This window comes from Bufo bufo, chromosome 1 (genome assembly GCF_905171765.1).
Source record: "Bufo bufo chromosome 1, aBufBuf1.1, whole genome shotgun sequence".
In the NCBI taxonomy this organism is placed as follows: domain Eukaryota; kingdom Metazoa; phylum Chordata; class Amphibia; order Anura; family Bufonidae; genus Bufo; species Bufo bufo.
Window position 1 is genome coordinate 281,032,175 of NC_053389.1, and position 25,328 is coordinate 281,057,502.

The window sequence follows — 25,328 nt, forward strand, 5'->3', positions numbered from 1 at the left end:
AACACCCTCCAATAGCAACTTCTTCCAACAATTCAACAACAGTTTGGTGAAGAACAATGCATTTTCCAGTACGATGGAGCACCGTGCCATAAGGCAAAAGTGATAACTAAGTGGCTCGGGGACCAAAACGTTGACATTTTGGGTCCATGGCCTGGAAACTCCCCAGATCTTAATCCCATTGAGGAACTTGTGGTCAATCCTCAAGAGGCGGGTGGAAAAACAAAAACCCACTAATTCTGACAAACTCCAAGAAGTGATTATGAAAGAATGGGTTGCTCTCAGTCAGGAATTGGCCCAGAAGTTGATTGAGAGCATGCCCAGTCGAATTGCAGAGGTCCTGCAAATACTGACTCTTTGCATAAATGTCATGTAATTGTCGATAAAAGCCTTTGAAACGTATGAAGTGCGTGTAATTCTATTTCACTACATCACAGAAACAACTGAAACAAAGATCTAAAAGCAGTTTAGCAGCAAACTTTGTGAAAACTAATATTTGTGTCATTCTTAAAACTTTTGGCCACGACTGTAGAATCTGAAACACGTCCTGATTTAGAGACCATTCGGTATGGTCTATTAACTGGCGACTGAGATAGTCTGCTTCCACGTTCAGTACTCCTTTCAAATAAATCGCGGAGATGGATCTTACGTGGGACTCCACCCAATTGAAGATCTTCCTTGCCACGGATATCAGCTTCTCCGAACTCGTCCCTCCCTGGTGAGAGAGGTATGCTACAGTCGTAGTATTGTCAGAAAGAATTTTTACGTGCTGGCCGACGAGAAGGGATTCTGCTGCTTTCAGGGCTTTCCAAACCGCTTCCAGTTCTCGGAAGTTGGGAGATTGAGAGCGGGTTGTTGGCATCCAAGAACCCTGAAAGAAATGATCCCCCACTTTCACTCCCCATCCTTTTTCACTTGCGTCTGTAAGCACTTGAATGTAGGGAGTCTTCTCCCAGGTAACTCCCAAGGACAGGTTGTTTGTGCTCTTCCACCAGTCTAAGGAGGTCTTCACCGCTGGAGGGATCAGAACTTTGTGATCCAAAGAAGACTGCTGCTTGTTCCAAAATCTGAGAATCCATGACTGGAGAGATCGGAAGTGGGATTGGCTCAATGGGACGGACGGAATGCAGGACGAGAGAAGACCTAGAAGACTCATGGCTTCCCTTATGGGACAAGACCTCCTGTTCTGAAATCGTCGGACCTTCAACTGGAGGTTTCTGATCTTGTCTGGTGGGAGAAAGGTATGCTGAACCCGGGAATCCAGGACGACCTACAAGAACTGGATCGTGCTGGAAGGTACAAGATTTGACTTTTTCTGGTTCACCAACCAGCCTAGATCTTGGATAAGAGACAGGAAGGTTAGTAGGTCTGTTCTGAGTTTGTTCTCTGAATTTCCAATCAGGAGGAAATCGTCCAGGTATGGTATAATCACCAGTCCCTTGCGCCTCAGGAAGGCCACCATCTCGACCACATGTTTCGAGAAGACTCTGGGAGCAGATGATATCCCAAAGGGAAGGGCCGTAAACTGGAAGTGACAGGTTACCCCCTTGTGATCTTGGATGGCAAATCTTAAAAACTTTTGAGAGTCTGGATGGATTGGGACGTGGTAGTAGGCGTCCTGAAGATCTACTGAACACATCAGAGCATCTCTAGCTATTAAAGGAATCAGGGACTTTAGGGATTCCATCCTGAATTTCCGATATATTAAGAATTTGTTCAGGGCCTTTAAATTTATAATAGTCCGGAACGAGCCTTCTTTCTTCTCTACCAGGAAAAGATTTGAATAGAACCCCTGTCCTAGCTGTGTTGATGGAACCTGTACTATCACGTCCATCTCCAGAAGGCTCTGAATTCCCTGCAGGATCTTCTTGCGTACGTTGGAGGAGCTTGGGTTGGTAACAATGAAGCGGTCTGGGGAAGATGAAGAAAGTTTGATTCGGTATCTGAATTTTAAGATGTCCCGGACCCAAGGGTTCGGAGTAATGGACTCCCAAGGAGTAGGAAAATTCTTCAATCTCCCCCCGACTCTGGCGTCATTGTTTATCCGAGGGTTTGCTTTGAGAGGAGGAAGGGTTATTTCTACCCCTGCTCCCTTTCGGATAGCTCCAGCGTCCTGACTTCCCTTTATCCCTATAAGATTTGTTCTGGTTGGTGGGGGCCCAAAAGGGATATTTCCTTTTATAGGGTCTCTCCTCTGGGAAGCCCTTTTTCTTGTCCGCAGCCTTTTCTAAGATTTGGTCAGGACAGGGCCAAAGACGTATTCCCCCGAGAACGGAATGGAGCATAATTTCATTTTTGAAGTGTTGTCTCCTGACCAGCTCTTCATCCACAGAGCCCGATGGGCCGCGTTGGAGAGGCCAGCGTCTTTAGCGGCAATTCTGACAGATTCTGCCGAGGCATCTGCCATGAATGCCGTGGCGGACTTTAGTAAGAGGAGGGACCTTCAGATTTCTTCCCTAGGGGTGTTATCCCTAATGTGAGACTCTAATTTGTTTACCCACAGTCCCATGGACCTTGCCACCGAGGTGGCGGCGATGTTTGCTTTTAAATTAAACATGGCGGCTTCCCACGATTTTTTTAAAAGACTATCCGCCTTCCTATACATGGGGTCGCGTAACTGGGAGGTGTCCTCGAAGGGCAAGGCAGTCTTTTTGTTGACTTTTGCCACTTGAATATCAATTTTGGGCGTTTCATTGAAAATCTTTCCTTCGTTAGGGTCAAATAATAGACGATTCCTGAAGGACCTGGACACCCCCAAGCGCTTCTCTGGATTGGACCATTCATCAAGTACCATATCTCGTATGTTTTCGTGGATCGGAAAAAACAGGTTTTTTTTTAACCGAAGTCTCCCGAACATCTCATCCTGCACGGAGTGGGCTTTTGGGGCCTCTTCTACCCCCATGGTGGCCCGAACTGCCCTTAGAAGGTCTGGCATTTCTTCCAATGAAAAACAGAATTTTCTATCTGATTCGGAAGACTCAATATCAGAGGATGCCTCCCCATCCTCCCAGGCTCTGGATGATGAAGCATTTTCCGCTATCTCCTCCGAATCCGATAAAGGAGATGGTCCCCTCCGTTTTTTAGGTGGAGGCGGGTCTCTGGGTAAAGAGGAAAATTGGGATAAGGAGGATTTAACCTCCTCGTGTATCATGGATCTCAACTCTTCAAAAAAGGAAGGCTGTTCTTCAGAAATAACGCTAGAGATACAGTCCTTGCATAATCTCTTGAGGTATTCGTCCGGAAGCCGTTTGAGGCAGGGGATATAAAGCCCCAAGCCAGAGAGGTGGAGGAGGAACGAGCAACCTGGTACAGTGTCTTAAAAGAAGTAACAGGGCAAAAAAGTGCTTCCCCACAGGGGAACTTACGGCAGGCGGCACAGAAGGGTCTCCAGGGGATCGGGGCTCGGTCGACATGACGGCACACTCGCTCACACACACCGCTGAGACGATCGGCGCTTGTAATGCTGGCGCCAAAGTTTTAAACTGGAGACGCTTCCTGAATGACGTCACTTCCTTCGTCCACCGGAAGTGACGTCTGCCACTTACCTGAAGCGCTTAGGCGCGCACCCGGCTACAGCCATAGAGGCCCGGCGGGAGATCGCGGCCCAGGAGCAGGCTCACATATCGTAATGGAGCGAGGCCTCCCTCCTCCACCCCTGCCCAGCATTAGTACGCGGACCGCAGGAGGGCAGGGGGAACACCAGGTAAGGTGTTTACGAGGTCCATCATCATCATCATCTTCATCTCCCCACAGGGAGACTTTCTGCCCCTGTCCTCTGTAGGGACAGGAAACACTGGTGCTGGTGGTGGGAGGGAGGGGGGGGGGGGGGATTTAAACCCTCTCTCTCTGTTCCTGCCCCTACAGAGGTCAGGGGTCAATCTCCTAGTGGCCGTCGTGGTGATGAGGTGGAAAAAAAACTTTAGCTGAATCTCTGTAGGAATGGAGTTCATCAGCAGAGGTGGCTAATAGGCAGCAGCTCTTGTATGCAGTCTCCATTACCACAGACCCACATTACCACAGTCTGTCCTGTCCATTCTCTGTACTTCATGTCTTCTTATGAACTCCATTCCTACAGAGATTCAGCTAAAGTTCTTATCTGCTGTATTCAGGATTATAATCCCTGACAAGCAGAGCAGAGAGGAGGAGGAGGCAGCTCTTTTCCTCAGTGTTGTGAAGTAACTTGTCCTTCTGTGAGATTAGGACCGGTTTTGTGTGTGCTAATAGGATGGTGGCCATTTTGTTTCTCCTAATGATTGCACCCCAGACAAAAAAAACACTATAACTATTGAAAAGGTATTTGGAATTATATTTATAATAAAGTAATATTTACGTATTTTCATTTTCTTAATTCCTGGAGAACCCCTCTAACTGCACGTTTTATACCTGCTCTGGACCGCCAGTATTGCATTTTTTATTTTGTGTGCGTGTTTGTATTGAGGCACTATTACAGGCTAGCATAACACAAAACTGGACTCACCGCGGGTCGCCGAGGCTCATCAGGGAGTTGAGGGGGATAGACGACTCTGTTCTTCCTCTCCCAGTTTTGTCCCTCCAGGGCGGCGGTGGTATGGAAACTGCTTTGAGATAGCTGCCAGCACTGTCCTGTCAGGCTAAAATACCACAAAGTCACTGTGCAATAAGGTCAGTGAACGTTGTTCAATCAGTTTAATATAAAATTCAAGTAACCTACAAACGCTGGGTTAAAGTTGAAGCCCATGGCCTAAACAATACAGAAGCCCAAAGGTTTGCATTCACTGACTGCAAACAGATGTTGAAATCAATGATCCATTGAAGAACAATATATATTAGAGAGTTGTAGAACATCACCGCACAACAAATATAAGTGCCATATAGAAAAGATTCTTTAGAATACTTTATGTATACACTATACAGCGAGACCACACATACAGATGGCTTACAGAGGACTATGGGACACATTTAATAAGGGCTCATTCACATGACCTATTGACATAGGTTATCAATTTCGAAGTCCTGGAAAACCCATCTAAATGGATTGCTCCATGATGATAACTCATCCTATCCCATGGATAAGTATTAGTTCGGCGGGGGTCCCATCGCTGGGGTCCCTGCTGATAAAGAGAAATGGGGCCTGTCCTGCCCCATTTGAATGGAGCAGTGGTCAGGCATTTGAGCTGCTGCTCCAGTCAGCCGGAAGATAGCCGAGCGCTTGTACTCTACTTTCTCCAGCAGTCCCATAGAGCTGAATGGAGCGGTGGACATGCATGTGTGTATGCAGTTCCATTAAAGTGTGATTTGGGGGGGTACTATTTCTCCTTGGGGAGAGAACACCTTAATCAAGGAGAAAAAGTACCCCCTCAAATCCTGACTTGGGCCGCTAACCCAGTTAACCCAGTACTCTCTGCTCTGCACTAATGAGAAGCAATCACCCGAAACAGCTGTCTGCAGATGAGGTGATGGCTTATTTAATATCCAAGTCATGTCTCAAGGCCTATTTAAAAGGGTCGAACATTGATTTATAGCATAGCTGCCTTACATCTGGAGCTTGCTGAGAGCTCATTTGCATCCCTTTCTTCCTATTCAAATGAAAGCACATGCCCCCATTGCCTTATAATGGAGTCAGTCAGGTTATTGTTTGTTCTAGCATTAAAAAAAATACATATATCGTATTTTTCGCCCCATAAGACGCATTCCCTCCCCGAGTCTTATGGGGCGAATACTAATGAAGAGCTTCCATTATGGAAGCTCTCATTAGTACCGGAGGACCGGGAAGCGGTGAAAGATCTGTACTCACCGATTCCTGGTCCTCGGCTGTGCACAGCGTGAGGGTGCACTGTGATCTCACAGTGCAGCAGACGGAGGAGGAGGAGGAGGAAGACACAGCGCGGGCAGTGAGGAGCGGCAGCATCCAGGAGCAGAAGAGGTAAGTGTTTTTTATTTTATAAAACATGAGGCTGCTAGGGGCTAATGAGAGGCATAATGGGGGCATAATGGCTGCTGTGGGCATAATGGTTGATGGGGCTAATGAGAGGCATAATAGGGGCTAATAAGAGGCATAAGGGCCGATAATGGGGGCTAATGAGAGGCATAAGGGCTGATAATGGGGGCTAATGAGAGGCATGGGGCTCTTATCTGAGGTCTGATTCGGGGTCATTTACATTGGGCTCCGATTTGAGGTCTTATTGGGGTCTTAACATTGGGGCTGATTGGGGATGTCAGCTGAGGTCTGATTAACATTCGGGGTCTGACCTGAGGTGTAATGAAATTTTTTTTTTTCTTATTGTCCCCCTCTAAAACCTAGCTGCATCTTAAAGGGTGAAAAATACGGTATGTTGTTTTTCATGTTTGTAGCTGAGAGATTGTTACAATTGTATCCAGTCAAAACAACCTTCCGTGAGGCTGAGTTCCCACTACCGTTTCGTTTTCCTGTATTTTAAGCATCCGTTATTCTCAGTTATACACATTTTGCATATGTTTCAGCCATTTCCATCAGATCTGTTATTTTACAGAAATACATTACATTTTTCCATCTAAAATAACAGATCCCAGAGTGAAATGGCTAAAACGGATGCCAAATGTGCATAATAGATGCTTAAAATATAGTATCAGTTTTTTTTTTTGATGTTTTCTGTTCTTTTTACACAGATCAGAAAACGAAATGGTGTTGTGAATCTGGTCTGAGCTTTACAGCCAGCCTTTACCTGCACTGACACATCTCCCAGTCCTCAACCAGCATAGATCTTCATCCCTCCCACACCACTTCTTGTTCTCTGTCCTCGTTTGACAATATAACAGAAGTACTGTATGAGGCCCCTTTCAGAGGAGTGAGTGTCTCACTGCGGACTTGCAGCGAGGCACCCGGCCTGGACTTCCAGCACTGCCAGGGTCGCATAGCATTATAGTGATTTATGATGCTATGTAAGCCTTACAGTTCTGGAACGTACTAGATGACACTGACGTAATGCTTTCAGTGTTATCCAATACATTCCAGAACTGTAAAGGCCTCTTTCACACAGGCGTCATGGATTTAGGCCGGATAAGATACGGGTGCGTCGCGGGAAAATGCACGATTTTTCTGCGCGAGTGCAAAACATTTTAATGCGTTTTGCACGCGCGTGAGAAAAATCAGCATGTTTGGTACCCAAACCCGAAAATATCTCACCTTAATCCACTTGTTCGCGCAGCCCGGCTTCTCTTTTTTCTTCAGGACCTGGGTAAAGGACCTTTGATGACATCACATGATGGATCATGTGACGGGCCATGTGATGAGCGCAGTGACGTCACCACAGGTCCTTTTCCTCCAGCACAGCAAAGAATAAGAAAGACGAGAAGTCGGGCTGCGAGAACAAGTGGATTAAGGCGAGTTACATTATTATTATTTTTTTAACCCCTCCAGCCCTATTTTACTAGGCATTCTGTATTAAGAATGCTATTATTTTCCCTTATAACCATGTTATAAGGGAAAATAATAATGATCGGGTCCCCATGCCGATCATCTCCTAGCAGCCATGCGTGAAAAATCGCACCGCATCCGCACTGGCTTGCGGATGCTTGAGATTTCCACGCAGCACCATTCACTTCTATGGGGCTTGCGTTGCGTGAAAAACGCACAAAATACAGCATGCTGCAATCTTCACGCAATGTACAAGTGATGCGTGAAAATCACCGCTTAGGTGCACAGCCCCATAGAAATGAATGGGTCAGGATTCCGTGCGGGTGCAATGCGTTCACCTCACGCATTGCACCCTCACAGAAATCTCGCCCTTGTAAATCACTATAATGCTATGTGAGCCCGGCAGTGCTGGAAATTCAGGACGGGTGCCTCGCTGAGGGTGCGCAGTGAAACACTCGCTCGTCTGAAAGGGGCCTTCATCTATTGGCTCCTCTCTTCTTCTCAACAGACTATTTGCAGTAGTCATCCTATTCCTTTACACCTCTAGTCCCTCTCCCCAGCTGCCATTAGTCACCTAACTGCAATATGTAAACTCTCTATTCTGGTATCTTTCCATCATCTTTTAAACATTCTGTTATAGTCCCACTAGTAACAAAAAAACAAAAAAATATATATACACACACAGTACAGACCAAAAGTTTGGACACACCTTCTCATTCAAAGAGTTTTCTTTATTTTCATGACTATGAAAATTGTAGATTCACACTGAAGGCATCAAAACTATGAATTAACACATGTGGAATTATATACATAACAAACAAGTGTGAAACAACTGAAAATATGTCATATTCTAGGTTCTTCAAAGTAGACACCTTTAGCTTTGATTACTGCTTTGCACACTCTTGGCATTCTCTTGATGAGCTTCAAGAGGTAGTCCCCTGAAATGGTTTTCACTTCACAGGTGTGCCCTGTCAGGTTTAATAAGTGGGATTTCTTGCCTTATAAATGGGGTTGGGACCATCAGTTGCGTTGAGGAGAAGTCAGGTGGATACACAGCTGATAGTCCTACTGAATAGACTGTTAGAATTTGTATTATGGCAAGAAAAAAGCAGCTAAGTAAAGAAAAACAAGTGGCCATCATTACTTTAAGAAATGAAGGTCAGTCAGTCAGCCGAAAAATTGGGAAAACTTTGAAAGTAAGGGCTATTTGACCATGAAGGAGAGTGATGGGGTGCTGCGCCAGATGACCTGGCCTCCACAGTCACCGGACCTGAACCCAATCGAGATGGTTTGGGGTGAGCTGGACCGCAGAGTGAAGGCAAAAGGGCCAACAAGTGCTAAGCATCTCTGGGAACTCCTTCAAGACTGTTGGAAGACCATTTCAGGGGACTACCTCTTGAAGCTCATCAAGAGAACGCCAAGAGTGTGCAAAGCAGTAATCAAAGCAAAAGGTGGCTACTTTGAAGAACCTAGAATATGACAAACAAGTGTGAAACAACTGAAAATATGTTATGTATATAATTCCACATGTGTTAATTCATAGTTTTGATGCCTTCATAGTCATGAAAATAAAGAAAACTCTTTGAATGAAAAGGTGTGTCCAAACTTTTGGTCTGTACTGTGTATATATATATATATATATAGTATCATCTCTTGACCAATCCTGAACAACTAACTACTGACCTGTCTCTAATCTGCCCTTAATCTCTAAACTCCTGGAACGCCTGGTCTACTGTCGCCTAGTAAATTATATTTCACAAACTCAACTCCTTACAATCTGCCTTTAGCCTTCTACACACCGCAGAAACTGCCCTTACCCAAAGTATTTAATGATCTCCTGACAGAGATAAGGAATGGCAACTACTCTACACTGATTCTTCTGGAACTCTCTGCAGTATATTTGACACTGTAGACCACAATATTCTCCTCAGTATGCTCCACTCTATTGGCCTCAAGGACACTGCTCTGTCTGGGCTTTCTTCCTATCTCTCTGGTTGCACTTTCAGTGTATCATTCACTGGCCCTACTTAGTCTCCTCATCATCTTGCTGTTGGGGTTCCTCAGGGTTCAGTCCTAGATCCTCTCCTCTTTTTTCTCTACATAGATCCTACTGAACAGACCATGAGCAGATTTGGTATTCAGTACCATCCATGCTGATGTCACCCAACTATGTACCTCACCCCTGCTTTACTACAACACCAGTGACTGTTTGTCCACTACCTCTATCATGTCCTCACTCTATATGAAACTGAATCTCTCAAAAACTGAACCTTTCATCTTTCCCCTATCTACTAACCTACCTACGGTTCAATCATTATCTACTAACCTACCTAAATCGGATATTTCAGTTTTGTTCCATGGTAGTACCATAACTCCTAGGCAGCATGCCCGCTATCTTGGGGTTATGTTTGACTCAGATCTTTCCTTTCTTCCCAAAATTCAATAACTGGCACGCTCATGTCACCTGCACCTCAAGAACATCTCCTCAAAATGCCATCCAACACCAATCCACTGGCTCTATCTGCACTACTCTATTTAGTACAAAGATGGTGGATCACTTTATAAACCAATCACTTTTACCTTTCGTGGCATAGATTGTAAGCTCTTGCGAGCAGTGCTCTCCCTCCAGAGTTTGCGTTATTACTCTGTGACGTCCATTTTGATTTGTACACGTTCCCTCTGAATTGTACAGCGCTGCGGAATATGATGGCGCTAGAGACTTGGGCTGCTGATGTAGTTAGCTCACTGAGACTTGTCTACGCTGGATGCAACTGTAGCAAAGTCTGAGCTGTGAGATGTATCGGATCTGTACGGGTTGTCAGATGCTGGATATGCAAGTGGCAGAAAATGATAGTAAATGAGTCACAGTCAGAGCGACTCTGCGTTAGTGTTACTCACCCGCGCTGGGTCCGGAAGAGTGACCGCCATACAGCTGTAAGAGACACGTTACATATTAATCCTTGTATGCCACAGCCACACGTGCTCCGATAAATACTGACAAGTAGTAAGTGTGGCCCCTAAGTGATAAGCAGCCCCTGATGCCGCTTATCCCCCCTATAACAAAGATGCTCAGGTACCTTATATTACTCCTAACTCTCCTTGCAGTGATCCCATCCAAGGACTCTACAGTTAGTATCTCCCCGCACTGAAATGGCTGATAACAGGGAACAATAGACGTACTGGGGGAAATTTTCAAAACTGGTTTAAAAAGTAGAACTGGATCAGTTGCCCTTAGCAACCAATCAGATTCCACCTTACATTTTCCAAAGCAGCTATGAAAACTGAAAGGTGGAGTCTGATTGGTTGCTATGGGCAACTGCATCAGGGTTCCTTTACACATTTTGATAAATCTCCTTAATGTATCAAAGTAACAGATTCTGAATGTCAGAAAGGTCATACAAATCCATACAGGCAGCCATGTCTATACACACACATGTCACCTTCCTTGTCATATCTCCGCCTGACAACCCGCTCCCACAGTGTCTGACCGCTCCCCTGGAGTACATATGGCCACTACTTCCATACCGCAGCACACTGTATGGAGACGGCGTTCCCTCACAAAGCAGCAGACACCATGGCCGGGACTCGGTTCCATAAGTCACCCTATCTCAGGGCTCTGACATCTTCGCCCTCCCCACTACAGTACTCACACGCAGATATGGACGCCGCCATCTTGGAGAGTCTCTCGCTTTACGGCAGTCTGTCATCGCTCACATGGGAGCCGGTTCTTTACGACCACACGATCGTGAAGTGCTGCAGCGTGCTGGGGGAGAGGCTGAGCTGGAGCAGGTAAGTAGGCAGATTACATACTGTGTGTATGATACGTGATACCTAGAACCTGTGTGTAATACATATACACTGTACCCTGTATATAACACCTACAATGTGTATATAGTGTCTACTATCTGTATATACTATCCTTACACTGTATATTATACCTGTACCCTGTATATAACACCTACAATGTGTATATAGTATCTACTATCTGTATATACTATCCATACACTGTCTATTATACCTGTACCCTGTATATAACACCTACAGTGTGTATATAGTATCTACTATCTGTATATACTATCCATACACTGTCTATTATACCTGTACCCTGTATATAACACCTACAATGTGTATATAGTATCAACACTCTGTATATACTATCCATACACTGTCTATTATACCTGTACCCTGTATATAACACCTACAATGTGTATATGGTATCTACACTCTCTATATACTATCCATACACTGTATATTATACCTGTACCCTGTATATAACACCTACAATGTGTATATAGTATCTACTATCTGTATATACTATCCATACACTGTCTATTATACCTGTACCCTGTATATAACACCTACAATGTGTATATGGTATCTACACTCTCTATATACTATCCATACACTGTCTATTATACCTGTACCCTGTATATAATACCTGCAATGTGTATATGGTAACTACACTCTCTATATACTATCCATACACTGTATATTATACCTGTACCCTGTATATAATACCTGCAATGTGTATATACTATCCATACACTGTATTTTATACCTGTATATAACACCTACAATGTGTATATAGTATCTACTATCTGTATATACTATCCATACACTGTATATTATACCTGTACCCTGTATATAACACCTACAATGTGTATATAGTATCAACACTCTGTATATACTATCCATACACTGTCTATTATACCTGTACATAACACCTACAATGTGTATATAGTATCAACACTCTCTATATACTATCCACACACTGTCTATTATACCTGTACCCTGTATATAACACCTACAATGTGTATATAGTATCTACTATCTGTATATACTATCCATACACTGTCTATTATACCTGTACCCTCTATATAATACCTGCAATGTGTATATACTATCCATACACCGTATATTATACCTGTACCCTGTATATAACACCTACAATGTGTATATAGTATCTACTCTCTGTATATACTATCCATACACTGTCTATTATACCTGTACCCTGTATATAACACCTACAATGTGTATATAGTATCTACTATCTGTATATACTATCCATACACTGTCTATTATACCTGTACCCTGTATATAACACCTACAATGTGTATATAGTATCAACACTCTGTATATACTATCCATACACTGTCTATTATACCTGTACCCTGTATATAACACCTACAATGTGTATATAGTATCAACACTCTGTATATACTATCCATACACCGTATATTATACCTGTACCCTATATATAACACCTACAATGTGTATATGGTAACTACACTCTCTATATACTATCCATACACTGTATATTATACCTGTACCCTGTATATAATACCTGCAATGTGTATATACTATCCATACACTGTATTTTATACCTGTATATAACACCTACAATGTGTATATAGTATCTACTATCTGTATATACTATCCATACACTGTCTATTATACCTGTACCCTGTATATAACACCTACAATGTCTATATAGTATCTACTCTCTGTATATACTATCCATACACTGTATATTATACCTGTACCCTGTATATAACACCTACAATGTGTATATAGTATCAACACTCTGTATATACTATCCATACACTGTCTATTATACCTGTACCCTGTATATAACACCTATAATGTGTATATGGTATCTACACTCTCTATATACTATCCACACACTGTCTATTATACCTGTACCCTGTATATAACACCTACAATGTGTATATAGTATCTACTATCTGTATATACTATCCATACACTGTCTATTATACCTGTACCCTGTATATAACACCTACAATGTGTATATAGTATCTACTATCTGTATATACTATCCATACACTGTCTATTATACCTGTACCCTGTATATAACACCTACAATGTGTATATAGTATCAACACTCTGTATATACTATCCATACACTGTCTATTATACCTGTACCCTGTATATAACACCTACAATGTGTATATAGTATCAACACTCTGTATATACTATCCATACACCGTATATTATACCTGTACCCTATATATAACACCTACAATGTGTATATGGTAACTACACTCTCTATATACTATCCATACACTGTATATTATACCTGTACCCTGTATATAATACCTGCAATGTGTATATACTATCCATACACTGTATTTTATACCTGTATATAACACCTACAATGTGTATATAGTATCTACTATCTGTATATACTATCCATACACTGTCTATTATACCTGTACCCTGTATATAACACCTACAATGTCTATATAGTATCTACTCTCTGTATATACTATCCATACACTGTATATTATACCTGTACCCTGTATATAACACCTACAATGTGTATATAGTATCAACACTCTGTATATACTATCCATACACTGTCTATTATACCTGTACCCTGTATATAACACCTATAATGTGTATATGGTATCTACACTCTCTATATACTATCCACACACTGTCTATTATACCTGTACCCTGTATATAACACCTACAATGTGTATATAGTATCTACTATCTGTATATACTATCCATACACTGTCTATTATACCTGTACCCTGTATATAACACCTACAATGTGTATATAGTATCTACTATCTGTATATACTATCCATACACTGTCTATTATACCTGTACCCTGTATATAACACCTACAATGTGTATATGGTATCTACACTCTCTATATACTATCCATACACTGTATATTATACCTGTACCCTGTATATAATACCTGCAATGTGTATATACTATCCATACACTGTATGTTATACCTGTATATAACACCTACAATGTGTATATAGTATCAACACTCTGTATATACTATCCATACACCGTATATTATACCTGTACCCTATATATAACACCTACAATGTGTATATGGTAACTACACTCTCTATATACTATCCATACACTGTCTATTATACCTGTACCCTGTATATAATACCTGCAATGTGTATATACTATCCATACACTGTCTATTATACCTGTACCCTCTATATAATACCTGTCCTGCAATGTGTATATAGTATCTACACTCTGTATATACTATCCATACACTGTATATTATACCTGTACCCTGTATATAACACCTACAATGTGTATATAGTATCAACACTCTGTATATACTATCCATACACCGTATATTATACCTGTACCCTATATATAACACCTACAATGTGTATATGGTAACTACACTCTCTATATACTATCCATACACTGTATATTATACCTGTACCCTGTATATAATACCTGCAATGTGTATATACTATCCATACACTGTATGTTATACCTGTATATAACACCTACAATGTGTATATAGTATCTACTCTCTGTATATACTATCCATACACTGTATATTATACCTGTACCCTGTATATAACACCTACAATGTGTATATAGTATCAACACTCTGTATATACTATCCATACACTGTCTATTATACCTGTACCCTGTATATAACACCTACAATGTGTATATGGTATCTACACTCTCTATATACTATCCACACACTGTCTATTATACCTGTACCCTGTATATAACACCTACAATGTGTATATAGTATCTACTATCTGTATATACTATCCATACACTGTCTATTATACCTGTACCCTGTATATAATACCTGCAATGTGTATATACTATCAATACACTGTCTATTATACCTGTACCCTGTATATAATACCTGCAATGTGTATATAGTATCTACACTCTGTATATACTATCCATACACTGTATATTATACCTGTACCCTGTATATAACACCTACAATGTGTATATGGTATCTACTCTCTGTATATACTATCCATACACTGTATATTATACCTGTACCCTGTATATAACACCTACAATGTGTATATAGTATCTACTATCTGAATATACTATCCATACACTGTCTATTATACCTGTACCCTGTATATAACACCTACAATGTGTATATGGTATCTACTATCTGAATATACTATCCATACACTGTATTTTATACCTGTACCCTGTATATAACACCTACAATGTGTATATAGTATCTACTATCTGAATATACTATCCATACACTGTCTATTATACCTGTACCCTGTATATAACACCTACAATGTGTATATAGTATCTACTATCTGAATATACTATCCATACACTGTCTATTATACCTGTACCCTGTATATAACACCTACAATGTGTATATAGTGTCTACTATCTGTATATACTATCCATACACCGTATATTATACCTGTACCCTGTATATAACACCTACAATGTGTATATAGTATCTACTCTCTGTATATACTATCCATACACTGTCTATTATACCTGTACCCTGTATATAACACCTACAATGTGTATATAGTATCTACTCTCTGTATATACTATCCATACACCGTATATTATACCTGTACCCTGTATATAACACCTACAATGTGTATATAGTATCTACTCTCTGTATATACTATCCATACACCGTATATTATACCTGTACCCTGTATATAACACCTACAATGTGTATATAGTATCTACTATCTGTATATACTATCCATACACTGTCTATTATACCTGTACCCTGTATATAACACCTACAGTGTGTATATAGTATCTACTCTCTGTATATACTATCCATACACCGTATATTATACCTGTACCCTGTATATAACACCTACAATGTGTATATAGTATCTACTCTCTGTATATACTATCCATACACCGTATATTATACCTGTACCCTGTATATAACACCTACAATGTGTATATAGTATCTACTCTCTGTATATACTATCCATACACCGTATATTATACCTGTATATAACACATAGAATACCTGTTCTTTCCAGTCCTGTACCTCCGCTCTGTATCTTAAAGATTGTGGAACCATTCAAGTCAATGGGTCTGCATGCGCTGTACGGCCTGCACACAGTCGTGTGAACAAGTCCTAATTTGCACCGGTTTTCAGGTGAAAACCTAGACAAATCTACAGCAGCTCTGAGCTGGCGGTGAATGCACCTAATATACGACGAGGCCTGCAACTCGCCATAAACCAGTCACATCCACCGGCTGTGCTGGAGATTTCAGAGACCGGCATAAAACTACAATCTATGATAAATCTCCCACAATGCTTTTCTATCACTCGCCATATAGACCTGTCTGACCTCCACCCCTGGGTGCAACCTCAGCATCCACACTACACCGGACGCTGCTGCCGCCACCGGGGGTGCCCTGACAGCAGCTGCCCCATGATTATTAACTTTATTATAATGGAGCCCCATATAGTCCCTGGTCCTGCAGTATCTGCCGCCATGTGTTTAGGAGATTATACTTTATAATAATGAGCCCCCTATATTTCCTGGTCCTGCAGCAGCTTTCCCTATGTGTTTAGGGGATGATACATTTTATTATAATGGATTCCTCTATACTTCCTGGTCCTGCAGCAGCTGCCGCCATGTGTTTAGGAGATCATATACTTTATTATAATGGAGACCTCTATACTTCCTGGTCCTGCAGCAGCTGCCGCCATGTGTTTAGGAGATCATATACTTTATTATAATGGATTCCTCTATACTTCCTGGTCCTGCAGCAGCTGCCGCCATGTGTTTAGGAGATCATATACTTTATTATAATGGATTCCTCTATACTTCCTGGTCCTGCAGCAGCTGCCGCCATGTGTTTAGGAGATCATATACTTTATTATAATGGATTCCTCTATACTTCCTGGTCCTGCAGCAGCTGCCGCCATGTGTTTAGAAGATCATATACGTTATTATAATGGAGTCCTCTATACTTCCTGATCCGGCAGCAGCTGCCGCCATGTGTTTAGAAGATCATATACGTTATTATATACTTGATCAGGAGATAAGTCTAGTTCTAGAATATTGAGCGGCAACAATCACTCTCATCATAGTCTCTGTTTAAAGAGGACCTTTCACCCATTATGACAATGTGAACTAAGTATACAGACATAGAGAGCGGCGCCCGGGGATCTCACTGCACTTACTATTGTCCCCGGGCGCCGCTCCGTTCTCCCGTTATGCCCTCCGGTATCTCCGCTCACTAAGTTATAGTAGGCGGAGATTCCAGTCACTAAGTTATGGTAGGCGGAGTCTGCCCTTGTTCTGCTCTAGCGCTGGCCAATCGCAGCGCAGAGCTCACAGCCTGGGAGGTTATTTTCTCCCAGGCTGTGAGCTCTGCAATGCGATTGGCCAGCGCTACAGAAGAACAAGGGCAGACTCCGCCTACCATAACTTAGTGAACGGAGATACCGGAGGACATAGCAGGAGAACGGAGCGGCGCCCGGGGATAATAGTAAGTGCAGTGAGATCCCCGGGCGCCGCTCTACATGTTTGTATAGTTAGTTCATAGTGTAATAATCGGTGAAAGGTCCTCTTTAAGGACAAAATCCAGACAAAAAACAAACACCACAAAATATTGTTTTTCCAATTATTTTTTTATTGGAATAGCAATAAGCAACATTGTAATAAAATATTACTGGCCCTTTAATTAATCAGGGATCACAGTGACTCTCGGGTCAGGCCCGGGGGAGACCACAGGACTAGCTGCGGTCATTCAGACTAGTCCACCACTGTCCTGAGATGAGAGCCACCAGATCCAAAGATCCAGAGGAAGGCGAACAAACCCCCCGGAGAGTTCTACCTCAGGGGGGAAAAAAATTCCTTCCTGACCCCAGATGTGGCGATCGGATTTCTCCCTGGATTAGATCTGCCCTGCTGCATATTGCTGTATATATGTATTATAAAGCTCCGGAGAGCTGACCCTGGAAAGAAAGAGACAACCTGCTCCTAAGAGCTTACAATCTAATATACAGTACATGCCCTGATCTTTAGAGCTTACAATCTAATATACAGTAGAAATTCTGCTCCGAAGAGCTTACAATCTAATATACAATTCATGGCCTGCTCCTCAGATCTTACAGTCTAACAATCTCTTACAATCTAAAGCACTAAGTGAAGTGTCCTCTTCTGCGTGGACTTGTCCTCTTCTAGCTTTAAAGCTGAAATGACCCAAGATGATTCTGATTTAGAATTTTGGACATTCTGCAGCAGGTCATGAAATAAAATCTGTGTCCTGGAGAGGCTGTAACATCCCCCATTGATAACAGCTAAGAAGTTCTCATGTAGAGAAGCGGTTGTCCAGATGGGACAATCTCTGTAAGGCCAGGATCATACATGCCATATTTTGCACTTTTTGAAGGAACAAAACTAAGGGGGAGATTTATCAAACTGGTGTAAAGTAGAACTGGCTTAATGGCCCATAGCAACCAATCAGATTCCACCTTTCAGTTTTCACATCTCCTTTGGAAAATGAAAGGTGGAATCTGATTGGTTTCTGGTCAACTATACTAATTCTACTTTACACCAGTTTGATAAATCTCCCCCTAAGTGCCCAAATGCTCACATTTTCCATAAAGTAAAACCAAGGAACATTTATTATACATTTTTGGGGGGGTTAATGGCAGAGATATATCTGTGCTTACTTTCACCCAAGGGTTGAATTTTGCTACCCTAGTCCCGTTTCTGAATTGCCTGGCCATGGACAATTGGTTTGTTTGCACCCCAGCTGGGATCCTTGCCCCAGTTGCCACTCCTTAACTATAGTTCTGGTTAATGGCGCAGTTCTGTACTTCACTGCACACCCTCCAGCTGTATGATATGCGATGGCCTGAGGTCTTAGCATTGAGTGAAGGCCTACATACCTGGATATGTCCTCTTCAAGCTGTCAAGCTCAAGTGGCAAAAAATGGTTCTGGTTTAGAACTTTGGTCATTCTGCACCGATTATGACATAATATGGTGTCTGTGATGTCATGTGTCCTGTGATGTCATCATAACTGCCACTGTTGTTATAGTAACATGGTGTGGCCTGTGATTACTTAATTTTATTGTAGTTAGCAATACTTTTGTGAGTGTTTCTGTGTACACTGAATTTATGGCTTTCTTCAGAGGTATACACTAGTGTTGGGCGAGCATGCTCGTCCAAACACCATTTGGACTTGAGCATCGTGATGCTCGGCACATCGCTGTGTTCGGCCGAACACCGCGTGTGCTCGAGCGCGATCCTCGAGTCTCCTCCCCGCACGTTTGTTGACTGCTAGGTAGCCAATCAACGTACAGAGAAGTATTGGCACTCACTGTAATGCCGTAGTCATGTTGGTTACTGGCATTACAGTGATTGGCTGGTCGGATATATATACAGTACAGACCAAAAGTTTGGACACACCTTCTCATTCAAAGAGTTTTCTTTATTTTCATGACTATGAAAATTGTAGATTCACACTGAAGGCATCAAAACTATGAATTAACACATGTGGAATTATATACATAACAAACAAGTGTGAAACAACTGAAAATATGTCATATTCTAGGTTCTTCAAAGTAGCCACCTTTTGCTTTGATTACTGCTTTGCACACTCTTGGCATTCTCTTGATGAGCTTCAAGAGGTAGACCCCTGAAATGGTTTTCACTTCACAGGTGTGCCCTGTCAGGTTTAATAAGTGGGATTTCTTGCCTTATAAATGGGGTTGGGACCATCAGTGGCGTTGAGTAGAAGTCAGGTGGATACACAGCTGATAGTCCTACTGAATAGACTGTTAGAATTTGTATTATGGCAAGAAAAAAGCAGCTAAGTAAAGAAAAACGAGTGGCCATCATTACTTTAAGAAATGAAGGTCAGTCAGTCAGCCGAAAAATTGGGAAAACTTTGAAAGTAAGGGCTATTTGACCATGAAGGAGAGTGATGGGGTGCTGCGCCAGATGACCTGGCCTCCACAGTCACCGGACCTGAACCCAATCAAGATGGTTTGGGGTGAGCTGGACCGCAGAGTGAAGGCAAAAGGGCCAACAAGTGCTAAGCATCTCTGGGAACTCCTTCAATACTGTTGGAAGACCATTTCAGGGGACTACCTCTTGAAGCTCATCAAGAGAATGCCAAGAGTGTGCAAAGCAGTAATCAAAGCAAAAGATGGCTACTTTGAAGAACCTAGAATATGACATATTTTCAGTTGTTTCACACTTGTATGTTATGTATATAATTCCACATGTGTTAATTCATAGTTTTGATGCCTTCAGTGTGAATCTACAATTTTCATAGTCATGAAAATAAAGAAAACTCTTTGAATGAGAAGGTGTGTCCAAACTTTTGGTCTGTACTACTGTGTGTGTGTGTATGTGTGTGTGTGTGTGTGTGTGTGTGTATATATATATATATATATATATATATATATATATATATATATAATCTCACCCGATGACACGTGGTTCGGCTCAGTCTTAGTCAGGTTGAGCTGCAGCAGAAGGGGACAGATAGTGAAGAGACAGGAATTGTTTTATTTTTTTAGGCAGGGTTTAGTCTTGAAAGGTGTTAGAGACCCAAAAGTGCTTTTAAAGGGAGTCTGTCACCAAAATATGACATTGTACACCACTTGGCCCGCCCTGCAAGTCCCTTGCGTCATCCACAGGACCGGCCGATATCCCGCGCTTGCGCATTGCACGGCCGGCGCGAGCATGCGCACTGTGATGCCCATTGTGGGCACGACATCGCTACATGTAGTGCGCATGCAGGGCGGGCAAAGGAAGAGGCTGGGGAGGAGTAACGTAAAAAAAAGAAGGCAGAGCAGCCTGGGCACCTACACACAGAACGCCACCCCTGGGCATTTGCGAGCCCTCATTTGCATATGGATTAAAGTGCGTTTTTCCTGCTGGTGAAACTCAGAAGAAAATTATAAAGGCACCATTTGAATCATGGATAGGTGTGCTAGAGAGCCATGTAAGTGGTGTACAATGTCATATTTTGGTGACAAACTCCCTTTAAGGACTATTGTTTTATCTGGCTGCAATATATACTATTAGCGCAACCTGCGCTAAATTGCATTAAATTGTTTGGCCGCTGCTGACAGTGACACAACCTCAACTACATCTTTTATGTTAAATTTGCGCATCCTAAATATCTGTGACATTTCATTTTTTAGCCGCTAGTGACAGCGACATTACCTGTGCTACATCTCCTATATAACGTTTGCACATCCTAAATATCTGTCACATTCAGTTTAATTTATTTGTGCATACACTTACAAAACCTGCTCTACTGTATGTGTGACATACTTGCAAGCATATATACCATTTAATATGCTCAAGGCAAGCAGTAAGGGATGGGGAAGTGGCCGTGATGCTGATGGTGGACACAGAGGCTGTGGCGGTGAAACTGTGCCTGCTGCCAGAGCACAAGAAACACACTTATCCACGATACCTAGCTTCATGTCCCAGTTTGTCTTCCACAAAGTCCAGTCTTAGTAGCCAAAAGTCTGGTCAACAGAATCCTCACCCTGATCCTCCCACCATGGAGAGTCTTGGCAAACAAGTGATCCCACACTCGGATATTCCGAGGAGCTCTTTTCATCGCCATTCCTTGATTTGGCCTTCTCGCCTGATTGTGCACTGATTCCCAAACTCTTGAGCATCCACAGTCAGAAAAAGATGACGGTGGGGAACGGCAATTAGTGTTTCACGAGGTGGATGATGATGCTGAGACACAGTTGCCAATAAGTCAACTGCAATTAGTGTCTCAAGAGGTTCATGATGAGGATGAGACACAGTTGTCAATAAGTGAGGTTCTTGTTAGTTCAACAAGTCTTGAGGATGACCAGAGTGAGGAAGTGGAAGAGGAGTTGGTGGACGATGAAATCACTGACCTAACCTGGGAAGGTGGCAAGCCGAGCGAGGACCGCAGTACAGAGGGGGAGGGATCCGCAGCACCGCAACAGGCTGGAAGAGGCAGTGGGGTGGCAAAAGGGAGAAGGCGGGCCACACCAAATAGGCCTACAACTGTTCCCCGGAGCACCCCATTGCGGCAATCTCCCTTGCCAAGGGGTAGATGTTCCTCAGTCTTCTCAGCGCGAATTAGATGATGATGCGGAGGAGCAGGAGACGGTTGCCTCCGCTACAGAGGGTAGTACCCATAGCAGGTTTATTCCATCTGTTCAGCGTGAATGGGGCCGAAGAGGATAAGGAGAATGAAAGTCATCCTCCTGATGAGGACAGCGAAGTCTTGTCTGTTGGGACTCTGGCACACATGGCTGACTTTGTTATGCTGCCTTTCCCGTGACCCTCGCATTATATGCATTTTGGCCTTCATGGATTACTGGTTGTTTACCCTTCTCGACCCCCACTACAAAGAGAACTTCTCATCTCTCATTCCTGTGGTGGAGAGGACTAGCAAAATGGTGCAATACCAGAAGGTCCTTGTGGAAAAATTGCTTCAAAAATTTCCAGCTGACAACACTGGCGGCAGTGTACATAGTTCCTTGGGCAACCGAGTAGGGAAGATGAGGGGAACACATAGCAATTCCAACAGAGGCAGGGCAACACTCTCCAAAGCCTGGGACAGTTTGATGACACCCCGCCACCACCCTCACCCTGATGCGAGGCCTAGTGTCACAAGAAGGGAAACATTTGGGAAGATGGTTAAGGAATACATAGCAGACCGTGTCAGCGTCCTCAGTGATCCCTCTGTGCCTTACAACTATTGGGTGTCCAAGCTGGACACGTGGCACGAACTGGCGCTCTACGCCTTGGAGGTGCTGGCCTGCCCCGCCGCCAGTGTTTTGTCAGAGCGGGTATTTAGTGCTGCTGGGGGCGTAATAACTGATAAGCGCATCCGTCAACTGAAAATGCTGACAGGTTGACTCTTATCAAAATGAACAAGGCCTGGATTGACCATGACTTCTCTACTCCACCAGTGTAAAGCGGCTGAACATAAAGGCACTTTAAGTGTGGCTTTTATGGTGTATTGAATACATTGTATTCCCATGCACCCCTTCCACCACAAAAAAGGGTATATGGTTCAATCTTCCTTTTCTCGTCCTCCTCCTTCACCATATCAACATGCTTATTAGGCTGCCCTTGCTCCTAATGTTTTAGATCGGGCATGCTCAACCTGCGGCCCTCCAGCTGTTGCAAAACTACAACTCCCAGCATGCCCGAACAGCCTACAGCTATCAGCCTACAGCAGGGCATTGTGGGAGATGTAGTTTTACAACAGCTGGAGGGCCGCAGGTTGAGCATGCCTGTTTTAGATGGTCAGATCAGCAGCAGGCCCTCGCTCATAATGTTTTATTAGGTCAACAGCAAGCCCTTGCCCATAATGTTTTAGATTGTCACATCAGCAGCAGGCCCTCGCCCCTAATGTTGTTTTAGATGGTCAGATCAGCTCGCCCCTAATGTTATTTTAGATGGTCAGATCAGCAGCAGGCCCTCGCCCCTAATGTTTAAGATGATCACCAGCAGGCCATTAATCATAATTTTTCAAGGGTGTGTATGATGCCTTCCTTTATGTGTAATAAAGGGTGTATTCGGTTCCTTGTAATTTTTGGAAGCCCTTTCACTTAGTGCATAGGCTTTTTGGGTGTAGGAGTCCCACTTCCTGAACAGTTGTACCACAATGTGAATGAGGCCTTTCTTTATACAGGTTGTATCGGAGTGCCTCTTTCTTGTAATTTTTGGCAGCACTTGCACTTTATATACAAGTCAATATACAGGAAAGAATGTTTCCTAACAATTTTTCCTCTTTTTTCCTTCGGGTTTTGTGCGTATTATTGTCAGTCTGTGAAAGTGGCGTACTACTCGGACAACATCGTTCCCAGCAGCGACCTGGGAGTCCAAGATGCATCCAGACATCCTCCCTATTAGAGTTGTTGCGATACCAAATTTTTGATTTGATTTCGTTAAGTATTGCGATACTCGATACCATTCGATACCACGTGAAAATTGCATTCCACATTTTTTTTAAATGGCAGATCGCCCAGTTTTTAAAAATTTTTTTTCCTGTTCCGGCGTTCACCGCATAGATTTTTTTCTATTTTAATAGTTTGGACTTTTCGGACGTGGTGATATGTTTATTTATTTATTGTTTATATATTGTATATATGTAAATATTTTGGTGTTTTTTTTTTTTTTTGCTTTTTATTACCCCTCTAGTGACCAGGCCCTTTTTTACAAATCGGCACTTCACAACTTTAACGGTTTATTGTTCGGTCATGCAACTTGGCACCCAAATGAATTTTACCTCCTTTTCTTCTCACAAATACAGCTTTCTTTTGGTGGTATTTGATTGCTGCTGAGATTTTTCTCAAAAAAAGTGTATTTTTAACTTTTTCTGGTAAAATTATTCAAATATGATTACATTTCTATACAAGTTTGTGTCAGAATTAATTGTGCTACATGTCTGATAAAAAAAAATCCAATAAGTTTATATTTATTGGTCTGCGCAAAAGTTATAGCATTTACAAACTATGGTACAAAAATGTGAATTTCCGCATTTTGAAGCAGCTCTGACTTTCTGAGCACCTGTCATGTTTCTTGAGGTGCTAGAATGCCTTGATAGTATAAATGCCCCCCAAATGACCCCATTTTAGAAAGAAGACACCCCAAAGTATTCGCGGGGGGGCATGGTGAGTTCATGTATGATTACTTTTTTTTTCACAAGTTAGCTTTCAGACACTTTCTGAGAAAAAAATAAATAAAGTTTCCATTTCTGCTAACTTTTGGCAAAAAAAATAAAAATCTCCAACAGACTCACTATGCCCCTCAGTGAATACCTTGGGTTGTCTACTTTCCGAAATGGGGTCATTTGTGGGGTGTGTTTACTGTTCTGGCATTTTGGGCGGGGCTAAATTGTGAGCAACCCTGTAAAGCCTAAACGTACTTGTTAGACTTTCGGCCCCTTTACGCACCTAGGCTGCAAAAAAGTGTCACACATGTGGTATCGCCGTACTCAGGAGAAGTAGGGCAATGTGTTTTAGGGTGTATTTTTACATATACCCATGCTGGGTGAGAGAAATATCTCTGTAAATTGACAACGTTGTATAAAAAAAAAAAAAAAAAGTTGTCATTTACAGAGATATTTCTCACACACAGTATGGGTATATGTAAAAATACACCCCAAAACACATTGCCCTACTTCTCCTGAGTACG

General features: G+C 42.4%; 2 protein-coding genes across 4 annotated transcripts in view; one reads left to right on the forward strand and one right to left on the reverse strand.

Annotated features, from left to right (window-relative positions):
* MRPL22 (mitochondrial ribosomal protein L22) overlaps positions 1–11,104 on the reverse strand; it is a 31,746-nt gene extending 20,642 nt beyond the window's left edge. Inside the window, exons 1-3 of one of the 3 annotated variants that reach the window (XM_040440083.1) lie at positions 11,020–11,104; positions 10,268–10,301; positions 4,475–4,607 (exon numbers count right to left, since the gene is read on the reverse strand). In XM_040440083.1, coding sequence (XP_040296017.1) covers positions 4,475–4,607; positions 10,268–10,301; positions 11,020–11,041 — 189 coding nt within the window. In that variant the 5' untranslated portion in view covers positions 11,042–11,104. Of the gene's footprint in view, positions 1–4,474; positions 4,627–10,267; positions 10,302–10,823; positions 10,898–11,019 lie in introns of those variants that run through there. The other 2 variants (XM_040440067.1, XM_040440075.1) reach the window with 2 other exon arrangements.
* The window catches only part of GEMIN5 (gem nuclear organelle associated protein 5), an 82,429-nt gene continuing 68,195 nt past the window's right edge, over positions 11,095–25,328 (forward strand). Inside the window, exon 1 of the mRNA XM_040440054.1 lies at positions 11,095–11,158. The gene's annotated coding sequence lies outside the window, so the exon portion shown is untranslated. The remainder of the gene's footprint in view (positions 11,159–25,328) is intronic.